The 20,131-nt window shown below is 43.7% G+C and overlaps 2 protein-coding genes across 5 annotated transcripts; both read right to left on the reverse strand.

Moving 5' to 3' along the window:
* Positions 1–239: 239 nt before the first annotated feature.
* On the reverse strand, positions 240–4,788 carry LOC131977228 (cytochrome P450 2J2-like). The gene is made up of 9 exons (XM_059340434.1): positions 4,567–4,788; positions 4,234–4,396; positions 3,915–4,064; positions 3,550–3,710; positions 3,293–3,469; positions 2,757–2,898; positions 2,317–2,504; positions 2,092–2,233; positions 240–892 (listed from the first exon to the last, which is right to left on the reverse strand). The coding sequence occupies exons 1-9, from the start codon at positions 4,768–4,770 to the stop codon at positions 717–719; spliced, it is 1,503 nt and encodes a 500-aa protein (XP_059196417.1). The 5' UTR covers positions 4,771–4,788; the 3' UTR covers positions 240–716.
* A 10,313-nt stretch (positions 4,789–15,101) lies between these two features.
* On the reverse strand, positions 15,102–19,900 carry LOC131977226 (cytochrome P450 2J2-like). Of its 4 annotated transcripts, none has more exons than XM_059340432.1 (10): positions 19,668–19,900; positions 18,932–19,033; positions 18,663–18,825; positions 18,236–18,385; positions 17,986–18,146; positions 17,387–17,563; positions 16,810–16,951; positions 16,082–16,269; positions 15,858–15,999; positions 15,127–15,409 (listed from the first exon to the last, which is right to left on the reverse strand). In XM_059340432.1, exons 2-10 carry the CDS (start codon positions 18,938–18,940, stop codon positions 15,234–15,236), a joined length of 1,308 nt encoding a protein of 435 aa, XP_059196415.1. In that variant the 5' UTR covers positions 18,941–19,033; positions 19,668–19,900; the 3' UTR covers positions 15,127–15,233. The 4 variants fall into 4 exon arrangements, with proteins under 4 accessions (XP_059196412.1, XP_059196411.1, XP_059196415.1 ...); XM_059340430.1 differs by lacking the exon at positions 19,668–19,900 and adding an exon at positions 19,240–19,537; XM_059340428.1 differs by lacking the exon at positions 19,668–19,900 and having other exon boundaries at positions 15,125–15,409; positions 18,932–19,539.
* Between the last annotated feature and the right edge of the window lie 231 nt (positions 19,901–20,131).

Here is a 20,131-nt window from a genome sequence, read left to right on the forward strand (position 1 = left end):
GAAGATGTTGTGGATGACTGTCCCACCCTGCCCCTGATGTGTACCTCAATGTGATCTGCCTACATCAGGAGGAGGAGTGTTGTGTCTTTGGACTGAATTCAGGGTTTTCACTTTTCATTTCAGGGTTGTTTGCACATCATTTTTAGTCATCCTGTGTCAAGTCTAGCAGTGTGCCCAAATTTTGTATCCCTCTGGGACTTTTTTTCTCCCTGAATCCAAAACTTGCGACCAGTACTGGACTCAACTACTACTGTCGTGCCACCCACGAGCTCTTTGACATACCTACAAATACTGACAGAATTAATGAGCACACTTATTTAAATAGAAGTAATTTAGTTTTGAGGCCTCATTGTCTATACAATTCAATAACAAAGTGACTAATATATAAAGTGTACTTGTCAGAAAATAGAATAGAAGAAGATAGGGATTCAAGCAGGTCTTTGTTGTGTTGGACCCCCTTGATTGTTCAGACAGTTGAATTTCAGGGCATGGGCACATCCTGGAGGGTTTCTCTCCTGTTTTGAGGACTGTGTATGAAATGTTACACTATTTTACAACACATCACAAAATCACCATCAAACCCACAGAGAGCTACTGTGTTTACCCTATTGTAACTAAACCCTGTCATAGTGACCATAATGAGAAGTTGTGAAGACAGAAAAAAACATAGCACAAAAAATCATATTGCTTTAGTATTCTTTATATTAGAGATACTCTTAGCGTGAGGTTGCACATATTTCATATTGACATGGTGCCAGAGTGACGCCAAAGCGGTAGTCCATCTCAGGTTTCACTCCAGCAGGCATGGAGAAGGTGAAGTGCTGCATGAAGGAGGTGAAGAAGAGGAAAAGCACCATCTTGGCCATATTGTCCCCAAGACACATTCGCTTACCTGAAACAAGGAAAAAAAAAATACAAATTCTTTGACACAGTTTTGGCCCAGAGGTCACACTAATTAAAGGCAATATCCTCATATAGCCGAACTGCTAACTGTTTTAAAGAAATGATATCCTCAATTTATGTAGTAGTTCACATCCCTGACCGGTACCTTTTCTGTGTTCTCTTCTTGGTCATGAGAGTATCCTCTAGGCCAGGGGTGGGCAATTCATTTTCCCAAGGGGCCACATGACCAATACCACAAAGGTTACAGGGGCCGGACCAAAACTCTGAACTAAATTCTGCTCAATATTAATTTAATCGCTTTATAAAATACAGTAAATTATCTGGTTTTGAGCTGATACTGATAAGACTGTTAATGTGGAGTAAATCAAATATACCATTAAAAAGTAGGAAATACTCCAATCACTATATCACTTTTCCATTTTTTTTAAACACACCTGTAAATGACATTTAGCAAGGTTCCTATTGGTGTTTTTGTGTTATTTAGCTTGTTTTTCATGTTTGTACATTTTCTAGGTTTTACAATGTTGTGATGCTTTTATTTTGAAAAGGTGCTGTCCAGTGTGAAACGGGTGCTTTAATTTTGAAAGGTAGTGACAGGAAATAACTGGTGGAATGGTTAAATGAAAAACGAACGGTAAATAATAACGAGTGCGTCGTAATTAATATAAAGTTGATATCTAAAAGGCTTCTATAGTGGCGGCTGACAGGACACAAGGTTTGTTAAAGTTTATTTTCTTCTGCGATATATATTAGTGGCTATATTTGTTGTCTTAACTATAGTAAAAGTGCTTGTTTGCTCAAGTGCTAATGCTAATGTTTGCTATTGTTTTCTTACGGTGGATTCACAAGGTGACCAAGGAATTTATTAACTTGTTAATTTGTTAACTTTATGCAAAAAGCAATAGGTGTTTTTGACAAGGTACCTCGGGTAACTAAGTTATATGTAAATCGCCTTCGAAATAAAAGCACTGCGGTTGTATTGATTTCTAATTTCTGGGTAACCTCACGCGGGCCGGAAAAGGACAGACAACGGGCCGGATGTGGCCCGCGGGCCGCCTAATGCCCAGGTCTGCTCTAGGCCAAACTGCAATTATTCTATGGGGGGCAGTGTGTTCCAAAGTATGCTGCAGGCTACTGTATAAGCATGTAAAGACACTGAGTAAACAAGTAACTGGATTTCCTCCTCACCAGCAGAGAACGGGATGAAAGCAGCTGGCTTCACAAACTTGCCCCCCTTGTTCAGAAAGTGTCCTGGGTTAAAGGTGTCGGGCGTCTCCCACTCAGTCTTGTCAAACAGCACCGAGGTCAGATTGGGGATTATTGTAACTCCCTGTGATTGGAACCATAATGACAATACATGAAGACGTTACATGGTAGTGCCAATGACAAAAAAAAGTAAATACAAGAACTGACCTTTGGGATAGTGTAGCCTCCCAGCTGGATGTCCCTGGTGGTAAAACGAGGCAGGCTGAGGGGAAGTATGTTGCTCATCCTCATAATTTCATGTATAACAGCATCAGTGTAGGGCAGGTTTGCACGATCTTCCATGGACGGCTGTCTGGACTGTCCAATCACTCTGTCTATCTCAGCCTGGACCTTTTCTGTGTGACAGGAGGTGAAACACATCAACAGGCTGCAGAAGATTCATTAAGACTTGAAATCCTATACAACACTGCCACATTATTGAATATAAAGAGTTAACCAGCCCTGAGAAGACAGACAGTACACCTTACGGAAAAATGTCAGAATTAGTCATACATTTATAGGACACTGGTATTTAGTCATCCCTGAAGTAAAAAAAGATAATAACAATAATAAAAAAAGACTTCATGGGGATTGGTGAGTATTTTTACCCTGGATCTCGGGGTACTTTGCCATGTAGAGGAAAGCCCAGCGCATGGTGCCGCCTGTGGTCTCAGAGCCAGCCCCAAACAGATCCAAGACACACATAATCAGGTTTTCTTCATCAAAAGTGTTGTTAGCCTGTCCCTTGTTCTGAGACATATAGATACATGTGTTAAAACATACTGCTAAATAATTTAGTACAACCACATATGACTGCAATTACAGGCTGTTAGAATAAATTATAATGATTACTTTAGAAAAATGCTTTTAATCTGCATTGGATTTATATCTTAAAAAAAGTTTAAAATGTTTCACTTTGTTAGATTAAATAGGTATGCTGTTGCCTTTAAAGACGGCAAAAATTAACATGTGGTCTTTGCACTTCTCAACAAATACCAGCCAGGAGTTTACTTACAGTGAAATCATCATGTCAGTACAACACATTAATAGTTGGTAGGTAGGTGAAATTCACAGGAAGTGTGACTAAATGTCTTCCCGAACAACGCACTAAAAGAAAAACAGAGCCAAATCTAATGCCAATAACCTTGTAAATCTCATTCAGGTAGCAGTCGATGTAGTCTCTCTGGTCTGAGGGATCCCAGTTCTGTTTGTGCTCCTTAATCTCTGCTCGCATGAAGTCTTTTGCATTGTTCCAGATGTGCTGGACTGTTTGATGTGGCCCTGGCAGACGTCTCATTAGCAGAGGGAATGCGTTATAAAGCTGAAGAGTAGAGCAGGAAAATGTTACACAACAATGATGTCCTGTTTTTAGATTTCACCAACATCTTAAAAATGCAGTACCTGTGCCCAAATGGAAGCTTCAATCTCAAATCCATCTCCAATCAACTGCATTAATTTCACTAATTTCTCTTCACCATACTCAAAGCGATGACCAAAAACCAAAGAGGAGATGATGTTGGAGATAGCGTTCATGGTGATAAGCTGTGGATTGAATGGCTTACCTAATTAAACAGAGAGTATGTTGTGCATTTGTGATTACATTGTTTTCTGTATGATGCAACAGGGTTGCACCACCACAATGCAATTATATCCCTGTAATGCTACTTTTTTTTGCATCAGTAGAAATAAACAGCAGCAACTTGTCTATTAAAACAGTGTCATCCAACAGTCTTTATGCATTCACTTTTTCTTTTTTCTTTTTTTACCTTTAAAGCTCTTGAAGCCTTTTGCACAATATGTAAATTCATCCAGAATGACAGGCTCAAGAGACTTCTTGCCAAATCCAAAATATTTGAAAGTGGAAACTGCAAAACGCCTCTGCTGCCTCCATGCCTTCCCACAAGTGAAAACGACACCTGATGATATAAAAAGTAGATACAATAAAAGGAGATGGAAATCCCCCCCCCCCCCCCCCCCCCCCACACACACACACACACATACACTAAAGTAATTAAAAGTACAATATTTTGTGTGTAATTTTTTTCTTTTTTGACACATCCTCTGTTCCATATTACATACTCTCACCTAGTCCAACGACTGTGTCCTGCACCAGAGGGAGGTATGGGCGGTCCAGCAGTCCATCTCCCTGATCTACCAGAGCTTCTCTCATAACCCTGAACCCATTTACCACCACAACCCATGTCTGGCCCATTCGCATGCTGTACACGTCTCCATATCTTCCAGCCAACTGTGAGTGGATTTGAGAGAGGAGAAAGAGCATGATGGTACATATAACAGGTAACAAAAACAGTCCTGTTAGCTGACCTGTTGAATTTTAATAGTATATATATATATATATCTATATCTATATATATATATATATATATATATATATATATATATATATATATTATCTACCTGTGTCATGCTTTCATGAGTTTTGTTGTAAGCTACATTGAATATGTTGCCCACAATAGGAATTGCACTGGGTCCAGGAGGGTAGGTGTTCGGCCGACGGTTCTTAAGATAATCAGCAGTGAGGATGAAAACTAGCGTGAAGAGCAGCAGACTTCTGACATCCCAGTTAACAAAATATCCAAATACAGAGAAGATTGAATCCATTCTGCAAACTAGCTCAAGTCTGTGTAGCTACAGCCTATGTTTTCATGATCTTGCCTGATAAAACACTGTTTTATGTTCCCAACACCAGCCAATGATAACACTTACCTTTCTCCTATGAGGGAGAGGCTTGATCTTATTGGCTGTTGGCAGCACAGCAAAAGCCTACTGGTTGAACTGAACTTTGATATATTTTTTCTGTTGTATGGTGTGACTAAGTCAAAGTTTAATCTCATATGATATTAGAAAAACAGGCAGCCAGATACTTATTCTCCCTTTGTGTTCTCATTTCACCACATCTCTAAAGACTAGGTAGGGAATGTCAGGATCCTCATCATCATTCCTGGACTCAAACCTTGATGTTCTTTTCTTGAACATGAGAGTTTCCTCTGTGCCAATATGCAACCATTATGTGAGGAACACTGTGTCCCAGTATGCTGGGACATGATCAGGACTCCTGTACACCAGTTAACAGTTATAAACATTAACAATACAAGTGATTGTGTTGTTGCTCCTCACCAGCAGAGAACGGGATGAAAGCAGCTGGCTTCCCAAACTTGCCCTCCTTGATCAGAAAATGTCCTGGGTTAAAGGTGTCGGGCATCTTCCACTCATTCGTATCAAACAGCTCCAAGGTCAGATTGGTGATTATTGTAATTTCCTGTGGTTGGAATCAAAATGACAATCAAAAAGTTTTTGGAGTCAGTTTCGAAGCTGCAAAACCAGTAGGTGTGATGCTCATAGGAACTGAACATGAAACATCTTAATTCACAAGACACTATAAAAAAACAGAGCTACATCTTCAGCATCTCCCTGTCTGTCTCTCTCTGTCTGTAACTCAGTGGTGGGCCGTCAGGGCCAGCAAGGCCTTCTCTGCTGGCCTAACATAACCAGAAATCATGATCATAATTATGATAAAGGTTAATTTAATTTTTAATTTTCTTTCCCTAAATATCTAAAAGTATTCATATTCTCTTCATGTCATATTATGCTCCTCCCAGTGCTGTTGTTTTTAGGTTAGAGTTTTTATCCAATCAGAATTCAGCTATCTTATGTTGCCAGGCTGTATGAAATCTGCCCGGGCCTTCAGAATCAACAATGCGGGCGTTTGTGAACTGTAAGTGAACGGGCAAATACAGTTGATAGATAGTTGCGATAGCCAATCAGATCACGAGTTGTGTCAGTAAGGCCCTCTAGCTGGCCTCACGTTGAACGTGACATTTACGCGTCCTGTGATTGGATATGGATAATTACTAGTTTGAGCCACGGCAGTGCAGATCAACAGAGTCACACCCGGGACTGTTAACGGTATGTCAATAATCTGGCGCATTGGCGCAGCTGTGTGGTTGTACTCAAAGCAACAGGTGACAGAAAGTCGTGATACGTCACGTTTTGACATGAAAACGTTTTTTTTACAAAGAGACTTGTTTATTGTGTCGCTGTCGTCAAAGTATGGCCGTCTTGTTAGTGTCTTTCTGATATTAAACTGCGATTTTGCAATGTATTGTACAATCTTGTTAAAGCTTGCATATTCTTTGTGGACTCATTTAATAAAACTTTTTGGAAAGATAATTTTAAAGACCATTTTATTTTGAAGTTTTGACAGTAGCATATCAGATATGTTTTAATTGCTGATGCGCGGGATAATAGCCCATTTTGTAGGCTACACAACTGAGGTGATGCAATGCCTAGTAGTGCTTAAGTGTGTTTCTAACTACTCTCCAGTCCTGGTGTTATAAATGCTGGCAAAATGAAAAGTATTTATTGACTAAGTTGGACATCACTGAAGGCCTAAGTGTGAAATGCACCGACCGCCACTGCTGTAACTGTGTGTTTGTGAGGGTGTGTCCTCAAGCTGCCTGCAATCCACTCTTCAGTCTCTCTTCACTCCTCAATCCAACTGCTGCATCTTACTCACCTGCCATCAATCAGCTTATCAGCCCTGCAGTATATCCATTACACACCACATGTTACTGTTGGGATCTTGCCACATGTGAATCTTGGGTTTATTTGTGATTTTTTTTTTGTGAACCACTGCGAGTGAAACATACAGTAGCATCCATCTGTTATAAACATTATCCAATCCATACTCCCCCCTCCCGACAGCATCCCTCCCTCCCCTCCCGGGCCTCCCCTGGACTAGTCAAACATATTTCTGCAAACTAGCTCAACAAAGTAAATCAGCCATTTCTTAGTACTAACATCATGAGGTGGTAGCCATCTTTGCACTAGGAGTTTTTTGGCAGCTGTGAGGCAGCTCAACAACAATTTGCTGTGATTCTCACTTATATGCAGTTGAGAGTCATCATTAAGAAGAAGTAAGATTGGATTACATGTTATGATGGTACCTTGTAATTCAGACAAGACTTTGGATATGTCTGTAACATCCTATAGCATTAAGTTGGCACATAGAACAGCTTGAACTTGGTATCAGTTTCATGCGAAAACAAGTGACAGGCGTATAATACACTGTGTTCCAAATTATTATGCAACTGAGTTTTTTCTCCGATTTTCCTAAATAGTCGATGCAAATGACAGTCAGCATAATTTAAGTCATCAACCATTAGTTTAATGAATTGTAATGTGATTGGACAAACCTCTCAATGATAACAGTATTTTTTTTAAAATAAAAAACTTAAAATGCACTGTTCCACATTATTACGCACGACAGAGTTTTATAACATTTTATAGGTTTTTAAGAACTGAAAATGCTAATTTTTGGATTTTCCAGCATTCGGAGGTCATATTTACTGAAATCAAAAGCTATTTCAATCAAAATCATCTTAACAAGTCAAGTTACATTTTAACATAGGACCCCTTATTTGATAGCAGCTTCACAATTCTTGCATCCATTGACCTTGTGAGTGTTTGGAGAGTTTGTGCTTGAATTTCTTTGCAGGATGTCAGAATAGCCTCCCAGAGCTGCTGTTTGGATGTGAACTGCCTCCCACCCTCATAGATCTTTCGCTTGAGGATGCTCCAAAGGTTCTCAATAGGGTTGAGGTCAGGGAAGGATGGGGGCCACACCATGAGTTTCTCTCATTTTATGCCCATAGCAGCCAATGATGCAGAGGTATTCCTTGCAGCATGAGATGGTGCATTGTCATGCATGAAGATGATTTTGTTACTGAAAGCACGGTTCTTCTTTTTGTACCATGGGAGAAAGTGGTCAGTCAGAAACTCCAAATACTTTTCAGAGGTCATTTTCACACCTTCAGGGACCCTAACAGGGCCAACCAGCTCTCTCCCCATGATTCCAGCCCAAAACATGCCTCGCCACCTCCTTGCTGACGTCGTAGCCTTGTTGGGACATGGTGGCCGCCCACCAACCATCCACCACTCCATCCATCTGGACCATCCAGGGTTGCACGGCACTCATCAGTGAACAAGACTGTTTGACGATTAGTCTTCATGTATTTCTGGGCCCACTGCAGCCGTTTCTGCTTGTGAGCATTGGTTAGGGGTGGCCGAATAGAATAACTGATAGAATAATGCATAACTGCAAGCCTCTGGAGGACCCTACACCTTGATGTTCGTGGGACTCCAGAGGCACCAGCAGCTTCAAATATCTGTTTGCTACTTTGTAATGGCATTTTAGCAGCTGTTCTCTTAATCCGATGTTTTTGTCTGGCAGAAACCTTCTTCATTGTGCCTTTATCTGCACAAACCCGTGTGTGCTCTGAATCAGCCACAAATCTCTTAACAGTACGATGATCACGATTAAGTTTTCGCGAAATATCTAAAGTTTTCATACCTTGTCCAAGGCATTGAACTATTTCACGCTTTTCGGCAGCAGAGAGATCCTTATTCTTTCTCATGTTGCTTGGAAATGGTCATCTGCTTAATAATGTGGAACGCCCTTCTTAAGTAGTTTTTCCTTAATTGGGCTCACCTCGCAAACTAATTATCACAGGTGTCTGAAATTGATTTCAGTGATCCAAAGAGCCCTGAGACACAATACCATCCATGAGTTTAATTGAAAATCAAAAAATGTAATCTTTATGACACTTAAATACTATTTGCGTAATAATTTGGAACGCGGTGTAGAGTCTGTGACAAACTGAATGAGTTGGTGATTCGGATTCTTGGAGGCGAGAAAGATGTTATTCCACACAGTGTTTCATCTTTTAAATCAAAGTCTCTCTGCCATGCTCTGAACATTGATAGAGTCCCTTGTTGTCCAGATAGTTTGGAGTAAACTTTCGATACAAAGCCCCTGCAGGGAAGAGAGTTTATCCAGTCCATCTGGATGGTAAGCTTAGCCCCCAGTGGCAGACTATGTGCCTTAAGTGCTGAACTTATTTGCAAGTACTAATTTGTCAGTGCGGATTAGTTTATCCATATAGCGTAATGCCAGCAGCTTGGAGTAAATTTTCAGATCTGAATGGGTCTGTAGTTAGAACAATGTAACAAGGTACCAGTAGGTGCAGTAGATTCTCAGAAAACCATCAAGACCCAGCATTTGTGATATGCACGCTCTTAAGGCTGTGCAATTGGGTAATAAGTTGAAAGGGGTGTGTCCAAAAAAATAGCAGTCTGTGTGGCATGGAGCCAATCAACTTGTGGCACCTTTCAGCTGTTATTCCACTCCAAGATCCTTTAACAACATTCCACAATTCATTTACATTTCTTGGTTTTGCTTCAGAAACAGCATTTTTGATGTCACCCCACAAGTTCTCAATTGGATTAAGGTCCACTCCATAACATCAATGTTGTTGGTTTGGAACCAAGATTTTGCTGGTTTAGTAGTGTGTTTGGGGTCATTGTCTTGTTGAAACACCCATTTCAAGGGCATGTCCTCTTCAGTATAAGGCAACATGACCTCTTCAAGTATTTTGACATATGCAAACTGATCCATGATCCCTGGTATGCCATAAATAGGCCCAACACCATAGTAGGAGAAACATGCCCATACCATGATGCTTGCACCACCATGCTTCACTGTCTTCACTGTGTACTGTGGCTTGAATTCAGAGTTTGGAGGTCGTCTCACAAACTGTCTGCGGCCCTTGGACCCAAAAAGAACAATTTTACTCTCATCAGTCCTCAAAATGTTCCACCTTTTCTCTTTAGGTCAGTTGGTGTGTTCTTTGGCAGATTGTAACCTCTTCTGCGCATGCCTTTTTTTTTTAACAGAGGGACTTTGCGGGGGATTCTTGTAAATAGATTAGCTTCACACAGACGTCTTCTAACTGTCACATCACTTACAGGTAACTCCAGACTGTTTGATCATCCTGGAGCTGATCATTGGCTGAGCCTTTACCATTCTGGTTATTCTTCCATCCATTTTGATGATTGTCTTTCGTTTTCTGCCACGTGTCTCTGGTTTTGCTCTCCGTTTTAAAGCATTGGAGATCATTTTAGCTGAACAGCCTATAATTGTTTGCAGCTCTTATTAAGTTTTCCCCTCTCCAATCAACTTTTTAATCAAAGTACGCTGTTCTTCTGAACAATGTCTTGAACGACCCATTTTCCTCAGGCTTTCAAAGAGAAATGCATGTTCAACAAGTGCTGGCTTCATCCTTAAATAGAGGCCACCTGATTCACAACTGTTTTTCACAAAATTGATGACCTCACTGATTGATTGCCACACTGCTATTTTTTGAACACACCCCTTTCAACTAATTGCCCAATTGCACAGCCTTAAGAGCGTGCATATCACGGGGAGGGGCCAGACTAAGAGCGATTCAAAGACCCTTATGAAGCGGGACCATTTAAAGCAGCGTACCTCGCCCGGCATGAGTAAACCGGGGCCCCCTCCTGGAGCCAGACCCGGGAGGGGAGTGCGCAGGCGAGCGTCTGGTGGCCGGGCCTTTGTCCACGGGGCCCGGCCGGGCTCAGCCCGAAAAGACTACGTGGTCCTGCCGACCTGTGGGCCCACCACCTGCAGCCTCAGGCATAAGGGTCGGGTGCGCAGAGAGTCGGGCGGCAGGCAAAGGCGGGGACCTGGGCGTGCTGACCCCCGGCTCCAGCGGCTAGCTCTGGGGACGTGGAACGTCACCTCGCTGGCGGGGAAGGAGCCCGAGCTTGTGCAGGAGGTGGAGCGTTACCAACTAGAAATAGTTGGGCTCACCTCCACGCATAGCGTGGGCTCTGGAACCAAACTCCTGGAGAGAGGCTGGACTCTCTCCTTTTCCGGAGTTGCCCAGGGTGACAGGCGCCGGGCGGGTGTGGGGATACTCACAAGACCCCGGCTGAGCGCCGCTGTGTTGGAGTTCTCCCCGAGGAACGAGAGGGTCGCCTCCTTGCGGCTGCAAGTCGCAGGTAGAAGGTCTCTGACTGTTGTCTGTGCTTATGCACCAAACAGCAGTTCAGAGTACCCGGCCTTCTTGGAGTCTCTGGGTGGTGTCCTGGAAGGGATACCATCTGGGGACTCTATTGTTCTTCTGGGAGACTTCAACGCTCACGTGGGTAACAATGATGGTACCTGGAGGGGGGTGATTGGGAGGAACAGCCCGCCTGATCTAAACCCGAGTGGTGTTCTGTTATTGGACTTCTGTGCTAGTCACGGATTGTCCATAACGAACATCATGTTCGAACATAGAGTTGTTCATAAGTGTACCTGGTACCAGAGCACTCTAGGCCAAAGATCGATGATCGATTTCATTATCATGTCATCACATCTGCGGCCGCATGTTTTGGACACTCGGGTGAAGAGAGGAGCAGAGCTGTCAACTGATCACCACCTGGTGGTGAGTTGGATCAGGTGGCGGGGGAGGATGCTGGACAGACCTGGCAAACCCAAACGTGTAGTGAGGGTGAACTGGGAACGTCTAGCGGAGGCCCCTGTCTGCAGGGTCTTCAAATCACGCCTCTGGAAGAATTTTTCCAGTATCCCGGGTGAGGCTGGGGACATGGAGTCCGAATGGGCCATGTTCAAAGCCTCAATTGTTGACGCGGCTGGTAGGAGCTGTGGCCTGAAGGCCGTCGGTGCCTGTCGTGGTGGCAACCCAAGAACCCGCTGGTGGACACCAGCGGTGAGGGAGGCCGTCAAGCTGAAGAAGGAGGCCTTCCGGTCTTGGCTGGCCGAGGGGGCTCCGGAAGCAGCGGGCAGGTACTGTTTGGCCAGAAGGACTGCAGCTGCGGCTGTCGCTGAAGCGAAAACTCGGGTATGGCAGGAATTCGGGGAGGCCATGGAGGAGGACTTTCGGTCGGCCTCAAAGAGGTTCTGGAAAACCGTCAGGCGACTCAGGAAGGGAAAGCAGGGCTTGGCCCAAGCTGTGTTCAGAGGGGGGAGGAGACCTGCTGACCCGACCTGGGGATGTCCTTAGACGGTGGAAAGAACACTTTGAGGAACTCCTTAATCCAGCCAAAACGTCCTCCGTAGAGGAGGCAGAGTCTGAAGACTCAGGGGAAGACTCATCAATATCCCTGGCAGAGGTCGCCAATGTAGTTAAAAAGCTGCCCGGCGGCAAGGCGCCAGGGTTGGATGAGATTTGCCCTGAGATGCTGAAGGCTCTGGACACTGTTGGGTTGTCGTGGTTGACACGCCTCTTCAGTGTCGCGTGGAGGTCTGGGACAGTGCCAGTGGAGTGGCACACCGGGGTGGTGGTTCCCATTTTCAAAAAGGGGGACCGGAGGGTGTGTTCCAATTACCGTGGAATCACACTTCTCAGCCTCCCCGGGAAAGTCTACTCCAGGGTGCTGGAAAGGAGGCTCCGGCCGATTGTCGAACCTCAGATTCAGGAGGAACAATGCGGCTTTCGTCCTGGCCGTGGAACAACGGACCAGCTCTTTACCCTTTCGAGGCTCCTGGAGGGGTCATGGCAGTTTGCCCATCCCGTCTACATGTGTTTTGTGGATTTGGAGAAGGCTTATGACCGTGTCCCTCGGGGAGTCTTGTGGGGGGTACTGCGGGAGTATGGGGTACCGGGCTCGTTGCTACGAGCTATCCGGTCCCTATATAACCAAAGTGAGAACTGTGTCCGCGTACTTGGCACAACGTCAAACACGTTCCCGGTGGGTGTTTGCCTCCGCCAGGGTTGCCCCTTGTCTCCGATTCTGTTCGTGGTCTTCTTGGACAGGATTTCAAGATGCAGCCGGGGGGAGGAAGGGATCTGGTTTGGTGACCAAAGAATTGCATCTCTGCTTTTTGCAGATGATGTGGTTCTTTTGGCTTCATCAAGCCGAGACCTCCAGCATTCACTGGGGCGGTTTGCAGCCGAGTGCGAAGCGGTTGGGATGAGAGTCAGCACCTCCAAGTCTGAGGCCATGGTTCTCTGCCGGAAAACGGTGGACTGCCCCCTCTGGGTGGGGACAGAGGTACTGCCTCAAGCGAAGGAGTTCAAGTATCTCGAGGTCTTGTTCACGAGTGAGGGTAGAATGGAACATGAGATGGACAGGCAGTTTTGGTGCGGCGTCAGCAGTGATGCGGGCGTTGTACCGGACCGTTGTGGTGAAGAAGGAGCTGAGCCTGAAGGCAAAGCTCTCGATTTACTGGTCCATCTACGTTCCAACCCTCACCTATGGTCATGAGCTTTGGGTAGTGACCGAAAGAACGAGATCGCGGGTACAAGCGGCCGAAATGAGCTTCCTCCGTAGGGTGGCTGGGCTCAGCCTTAGAGATAGGGTGAGGAGCTCAGACATCCGGAGGGAGCTCGGAGTAGAGCCGCTGCTCCTTCGCGTCGAAAGGAGCCAGTTGAGGTGGTTTGGGCATCTGGTAAGGATGCCTCCCGGGCGCCTCCCGTTAGAGGTGTTCCGGGCACGTCCAACTGGTAGAAGGCCCCGGGGAAGACCCAGAACACGGTGGAGGGATTATATCTCTCGCCTGGCCTGGGAACGCCTCGGGGTCCCCCAGGAGGAGCTGGACGTTGTGGCTGGGGAGAGGGGCGCCTGGAATGCCCTGCTTAGCCTGCTGCCCCCATGACCCGGCCCCAGATAAGCGGACGATAATGGATGGATGGATGGATGGATATCACAAATGCTGTGTCTTGTTGGTTCTCTGAGAATCTACTGCACCTTCTGGTACCTTGTTTGCCATGTAGCAATAAAAAATATACTAAAAACCAGGATTAATCTGGTTAGTCACATTGGACTGCTATTATTTTTGAACACTACTGTAAGCATTTCTCTTCCAATTCCTTGATTCTCTGATTCCTAACCTTTTTATATGTGATGCATACGACGTAGTAAAATCACGTATAAAACCCTTTGTTGCCATCCATACCAATCTAGCGTCCTCAACAGAGCCGACATTATCTTGAAGGAACGTGGACAGGAGCCCGTCCTGTAATCCGAACATTGTTTCTCCGGTTGTGGTCCTCCAATAGGGCGAGCTTTTGTTGAAACTTCTCGATGCCAGTGGTGTTGTCTAATACCTGGCATACCTGGAAATAGTTTCTTTTAGCTTGACATCCTATATAGTTCTCACTACTAAGTATAAGACTGCCAAGGTCTTAAGAATCAAACTATCAATAAAAGTGGGGATATCACACGAGAGCTCTAGAGTCTTCCGACCATTTTGATTGCTGGTCACATGACCTCAGTTCATTTGTGAGACACAAGACACATTTCTCACCGTTGCTCTGTATTTCAAAGCCGAGCACGCCAATGTCGGAGCTGCAGTGGCTCTCTGGTGGAAGGTAAGTAGTTAGCCTGTTAGACACAGAGCTAGCCACATGTTACTGTTGGGATCTTGCCACATGTGAATCTTGGGTTCATTTGCGAATTTGAGCTCATGTGGATTAAATTCAGCATCTGGCAAGGAACAGAGAGATGTCTCTCTCCCATGATGGGAGGATAATGGGAACAGATAATGGTCGAGATCTGTCAAACATGCCCTTTGGATTCTGAAGATGTTGTGGATGACTGTCCCACCCTGCCCCTGATGTGCACCTCAATGTGATCGGCCTACATCAGGAGGAGGAGTGTCATGTCTTTGGACTGAGGGTTTTCACGTTTCTTTTCAAGGTTGCTTGCACATAATTTTTAGGAAGTGTCGTCCTGTGTCAAGTCTAGCAGTGTACCCGAATTTTGTATCCCTCTGGGACTCCCCCCCCCCCCCGAATCCTACAACTTGCAACCAGTACCAAACTCAAGTACTACAGTCGTGCCACCCACGACCTCTTTGACATACCTACAAACACTGACAGAATTATTGACCACACTTTTCATTAAAATAGAAGTTATTTAGTTTTCAGGCCTCAAATTATTTAAACAATTCAAGAAAAAAGTGACTTTTATATTTATTGTATTTGTCATAGGAATTTAAGCAGGTCTTTGTTGTGTTGAATTTCAGGGCATGGGCACATCCTGGAGGTGTTTCTCCCGTTTTGAGGACTGTGTATGAAATATTACCCTTTTACGGCACTTCAGAAAAGCACTTTCAAACCCACAGAGAGCTACTGTGTTTACCCTATTGTAACTAAACCCTGTCATATAGTGACCATAATGACAAGTTATGGAGCCAGAAAAAAACATAGCACAAAAAACATATTGCTTTAGTATTCTTTATACTAGAGATACTCTTAGCGTGAGGTTGCACATATTTCATATTGACATGGTGTCAGAGTGACGCCAAAGCGGTAGTCCATCTCAGGTTTCACTCCAGCAGGCATGGAGAAGGTGAAGTGCTGCATGAAGGAGGTGAAGAAGAGGAAAAGCTCCATCTTGGCCAGGTTCTCCCCGAGACACAATCGCTTACCTGAGAAAGGAAAACAAAGTTAAAATTGCTTTGAAATACAGTTTTGGCCCCAAGTTCAAACTTGTTTAAGACAACAGCAGTAGTTCTCATAAGGCATCTACAGGAAGTAACACCGCTGACTGTTCTCGCAATCATTAAGACTTTTGTCCTGAATTAGAGGTTTACCAAAATCATTACCCAGACATGACCAATGTTGGGCTCTACTGGTGCACATGGTAACAACGATGAACAATGTTTTTGATCTTGATAATTCCTCTCTCATGGTATACATTGGAAATACTTTACACAGGAAAAGTGTTACCATCTCTGCAAACCCAAACCCAAACAAACTCAATACCAAAATGTGTGCCAATATGCAACCATTATGTGAGCAACACGATCCAAACCCCTGTACACCAGTTATCAGTTATAAACATTAACAAAATGCGTAACTGGATTTCCTCCTCACCTGCAGAGAACGGGATGAAAGCAGCTGGCTTCACAAACTTGCCCTCCTTGTTCAGAAAGTGTCCTGGGTTAAAGGTGTCCGGTGTCTCCCACTCATTCTTGTCAAACAGCGCCGAGGACAGATTGGTGATTATTGTAACTCCCTGTGATTGGAATCATAATGACAATACATGATGAAGTAAAATGGTAGTGCCGATGACAAAAAAAGTAAATACAAGAACTGACCTTTGGGATAGTGTAGCCTCTCAGCTGGATGTCTTTATTGGTAATATAAGGCATGCCTAGGGGAACTATGTTGCCCATCCTCTGGATCTCATGTATAACAGCATCAGTGTAGGGCAGGTTTGCACGGTCTTTCATGGACGGCTGTCTGGACTGTCCAATCACTCTGTCTATCTCAGCCTGGACCTTTTCTGTGTAACAGGAGGCGACACAAATAAGCTGAAACAGGATTTCATTAACAGGCTGCAGAAGTCTTATGGAGACACAATGCAGCACTGCTGCAGTGAACAGAAACATTCATCTTCCTGATGAGTTAAAACCTTGAACCAGTCATGAGAGGATTTACAGCAGATAGGTAAAAAGATGCATGTAGCACAGAATGAGTCATGAATGTGAAGGACACTGAAGGTGACACAATATCACTCAGACACATGATGTAGCTTTCATTTTGTCCTCTTATCCTCACTATCTTCACGTTATATCACCTGTACTTGCCTCTTCACTCACACACCTGTTTGCAGTTCTCAGAATCATCTGCTCTTGTCTCCCCATGTTTTTCATGTGTTTGTGGCTCCTATCCTATTGCTGCTTCCTGCCTCTTTGTGTGTTTGTCATTTTGTCTTCCTCTAAGCCGATTTTTTTTTTTTTACAAGAAACTCCACTAAATCTGCCTGCCTTTATGTGGGTCCTTGTTACCTGTGCTGCTTCCATCAGCGATGCCATTTCCTTACCCTGGATCTCGGGGTACTTTGCCATGTAGAGGAAAGCCCAGCGCAGGGTGGTGGATGTGGTCTCAGTGCCAGCCACAAACAGATCCAAGGCAGACATAATTAGGTTTTCCTCATCAAAAGTGTTGTCAGCTTGCCCCTTCCTCTGAGAATTTATACAAATAAATATGTGAAAACACACCTCAAAATAATTTAGTAAAACTTGCTAAAGTGAGTCTGTGCTGGTCAATGTACTTATCAAATTATAAATTATTTAAAACACTTTGTTAGATTAAAGCTGTCAAAGGTAAGGCCGTAAAGAAATGCTGTAGGTCACATGCCATGGCAAAAGTGCATGCCTGAAGCTTGTACTACAAAGCAGGATTTGAGGTCAGTGAGGTAATTTCAGGTTTCAGTCCTACGACATTGGTTCACTTCTAACCGAGGTACATCTCTAGGATAATTATTTAACTTCAAATTTAGGTAGGGGTAGGGGTTGACGATGCAAAACCAACAGGTGTGATGCTCACAGGAACTGAACATGAAACATCTTCATGAACAACACACGATAGGAAAAACAGCTACATCTAATGCCAATCACCATCTGGATCTCTTTCAGGTAGCAGTCGATGTAGTCTCTCTGGTCTGAGGGATCCCAGTTCTGTTTGTGCTCCTTAATCTCTGCTCGTATGAAGTCCTTTGCATCTCTCCAGGTGCGCCGGACTGTCTGATGTGGCCCTGGCAGACGTCTCATCAGCAGAGGGAATGCGTTATAAAGCTGCAGAGTAGAGCAGATTGGACAATTGACATGTTTGTGGCTGAGCCTCTCTTCTAAGTGTTTTTGTTTAGTTTTTTCTCCACCCTGTTGTTTCAGCATCTCCCTGTCCATCTCTCTCTGTCTGTAACTGCATGTTTGTGAGGTTGTGTCCCTAGGCTGCCTGCAATCCGCTCTTCACTGCTTTACCTTACTCACCTGCCATCAATCAGCTTATCAGCCCCGCAGTATAACCCTTACTAATCACTTTGTCTTAAAATAAAATCTTACGATTTAAAACACTGACTACCAGCAGGTGCGTTCCAAGTCTGGACAAGTAGCAAGATTTCAGAATAAAATGCATGTGTTGAGAAGTACTGAGCACCAACTTTTATGAATAAGAAAGTGTTTATTCAAGATTAATCAACCACTTTAAAATGCTGTACCTGTGCCCAAATGGATGCCTCAATTTCGAGTGCTTCTCCAATACACTTAATCAGTTTCAGGAACGTCTTATCACCGTAATCAAAGCGATGTCCAAAAACCAGGGAGCAGATAATATTCGAGACAGCATTGTTGATGGTGAAGTGTGGATTCAGCTGCTTACCTTTACAATTATAGAGAAAGATGGATGTTAATTGTGTTGATCATTATCTTTTATTCTTAAATGTGTCACTCTGACAGTGTTTTATTTACCTTCATAGCTATTTAAGACTTTTGCACAATATGTAAATTCTTCCAGGATGGTGGGTTCAAGAGACTTCTTGCCAAATCCAAAATATTTGAGTGTTGAAAGTGCAAAACGCCTCTGCTGCTTCCATATGTTCCCATTACTCATAATGACACCTGATGATAAATGTATCAAATGTAGATACGAAATTCAGTGGATAAGAATCAGGGGAAAAAAGGAATGTATTCTCTGTTTAAAACTAAAATGACTGCCTTTTAATTGTATATCTCCCACAACCAGTACATTTGAAGTTTACATCACAAGTAGACAATGCTTTACACAAACTGGAACAATGACTGGAGGCAAAGCAATGCATTACAGAGTGTGTTCACTCAAGATTGACTTCCTGTTGAAGTATTACAAGAGTCACATTTTGTGTCTGTGTCCTCTCACCTTGTCCATGAAATTCGTCGTCAACCATAGCTTGGTATGGACGGTCCACCAGGCTGTCTCCCTGAGTTACCAGAGCTTCTTTGAGAACCTCAAACCGGTTTAACACCACTATCAATGTCTGACCCATTCGCATGCTGTACACGTCTCCATATCTTCCTGCTAACTGTGAATGGATTTGAGAGAGGAGCATGATAGTTCAAATATCAGAAACAGTCCTGTCAGTCAACCTGTTGTATTTAATAGTATATATTTGACATCTATTGATCTACCTGTGTCATACTCTCATGGAGCCTGTTGTGATCCAGACTGAATATGTTGCCCACAATAGGAATTGCACTGGGTCCAGGAGGGTAGGTGTTTGGCCGACGGTTCTTAAGATAATCAGCAGTGAGGATGAAAACTACAGTGAAGAGCAGCAGACTTCTGACATCCCAGTTAACAAAATATCCAAATACAGAGAAGATTGAATCCATTCTGCAAACTAGCTCAAACCTGTGTAGCTACAGCCTATGTTTTCAGATTTTGCAAGATAAAACACTGTTTTATGTTCCCAACACCAGCCAATGATAACACTTACCTTTCTTTTGTGAGGGAGAGGCTTGATCTTATTGGCTGTTGGCAGCACAGCAAAAGCCTACTGGTTGAACTGAACTTTGATATAATTTTTCTGTTGTATGGTGTGACTAAGTCAAAGTTTAATCTCATCTGATATTAGAAAAACAGGCAGCCAGATACTTATTCTCCCTTTGTGTTCTCATTTCCCCACATCTCTAAAGACTAGGTAGGGAACGTCAGGTCCTCATCATCATTCCTGGACTCAAACCTTGTTGTTCTTTTCTTGAACATGAGAATTTCCTCTGTGCCAATATGCAACCATTATGTGAGGAACACTGTGTCCCAGTATGCTGGGACAGGATCAGGACTCCTGTACACCAGTTAACAGTTATTAATTATTAACAGTTGTTAAACATTAACAATACAAGTGATTGTGTTGTTGCTCCTCACCAGCAGAGAACGGGATGAAAGCAGCTGGCTTCCCAAACTTGCCCTCCTTGATCAGAAAATGTCCTGGGTTAAAGGTGTCGGGCGTCTTCCACTCATTCGTATCAAACAGCTCCAAGGTCAGACTGGTGATTATTGTAATTTCCTGTGGTTGGAATCATAATGACAAATTTTTGGAGTCAGGTTCGAAGCTGCAAAACCAGTAGGTGTGATGCTCATAGGAACTGAACATGAAACATCTTAATTCACAAGACACTATAAGAAAAACAGAGCTACATCTTCAACATCTCCCTGTCTGTCTCTCTCTGTGTCTCTCTGCTATTTTTTGAACACACCCCTTTCAACTATTTGCCCAATTGCACAGCCTTAAGAGTGTGCATATCACGAATGCTGTGTCTTGTTGATTTTCTGAGAATCTACTGCACCTACTGGTACCTTGTTTGCCATGTAGCAATGAAAAATATACT

This window comes from Centropristis striata, chromosome 9 (assembly GCF_030273125.1).
Source record: "Centropristis striata isolate RG_2023a ecotype Rhode Island chromosome 9, C.striata_1.0, whole genome shotgun sequence".
In the NCBI taxonomy this organism is placed as follows: domain Eukaryota; kingdom Metazoa; phylum Chordata; class Actinopteri; order Perciformes; family Serranidae; genus Centropristis; species Centropristis striata.

Bases quoted from the DNA above. Each gene is read 5' to 3' on its own strand.
- LOC131977228 (XM_059340434.1), bottom strand. From the start codon at position 4,770: ATGGATTCAATCTTCTCTGTATTTGGATATTTTGTTAACTGGGATGTC. The intron at 3,470-3,549 runs GTACTGCATTTT...TCTACTCTTCAG, and splicing joins AAGCTTCCATTTGGGCACAG to CTTTATAACGCATTCCCTCT. The intron at 2,234-2,316 runs GTCAGTTCTTGT...TTCCAATCACAG, and splicing joins GAGGCTACACTATCCCAAAG to GGAGTTACAATAATCCCCAA.
- LOC131977226 (XM_059340428.1), bottom strand. From the start codon at position 19,135: ATGGATTCAATCTTCTCTGTATTTGGATATTTTGTTAACTGGGATGTC. The intron at 17,564-17,985 runs GTACAGCATTTT...TCTACTCTGCAG, and splicing joins AGGCATCCATTTGGGCACAG to CTTTATAACGCATTCCCTCT. The intron at 16,952-17,386 runs GTGATTGGCATT...ATAAATTCTCAG, and splicing joins ACCTGAAAGAGATCCAGATG to AGGAAGGGGCAAGCTGACAA.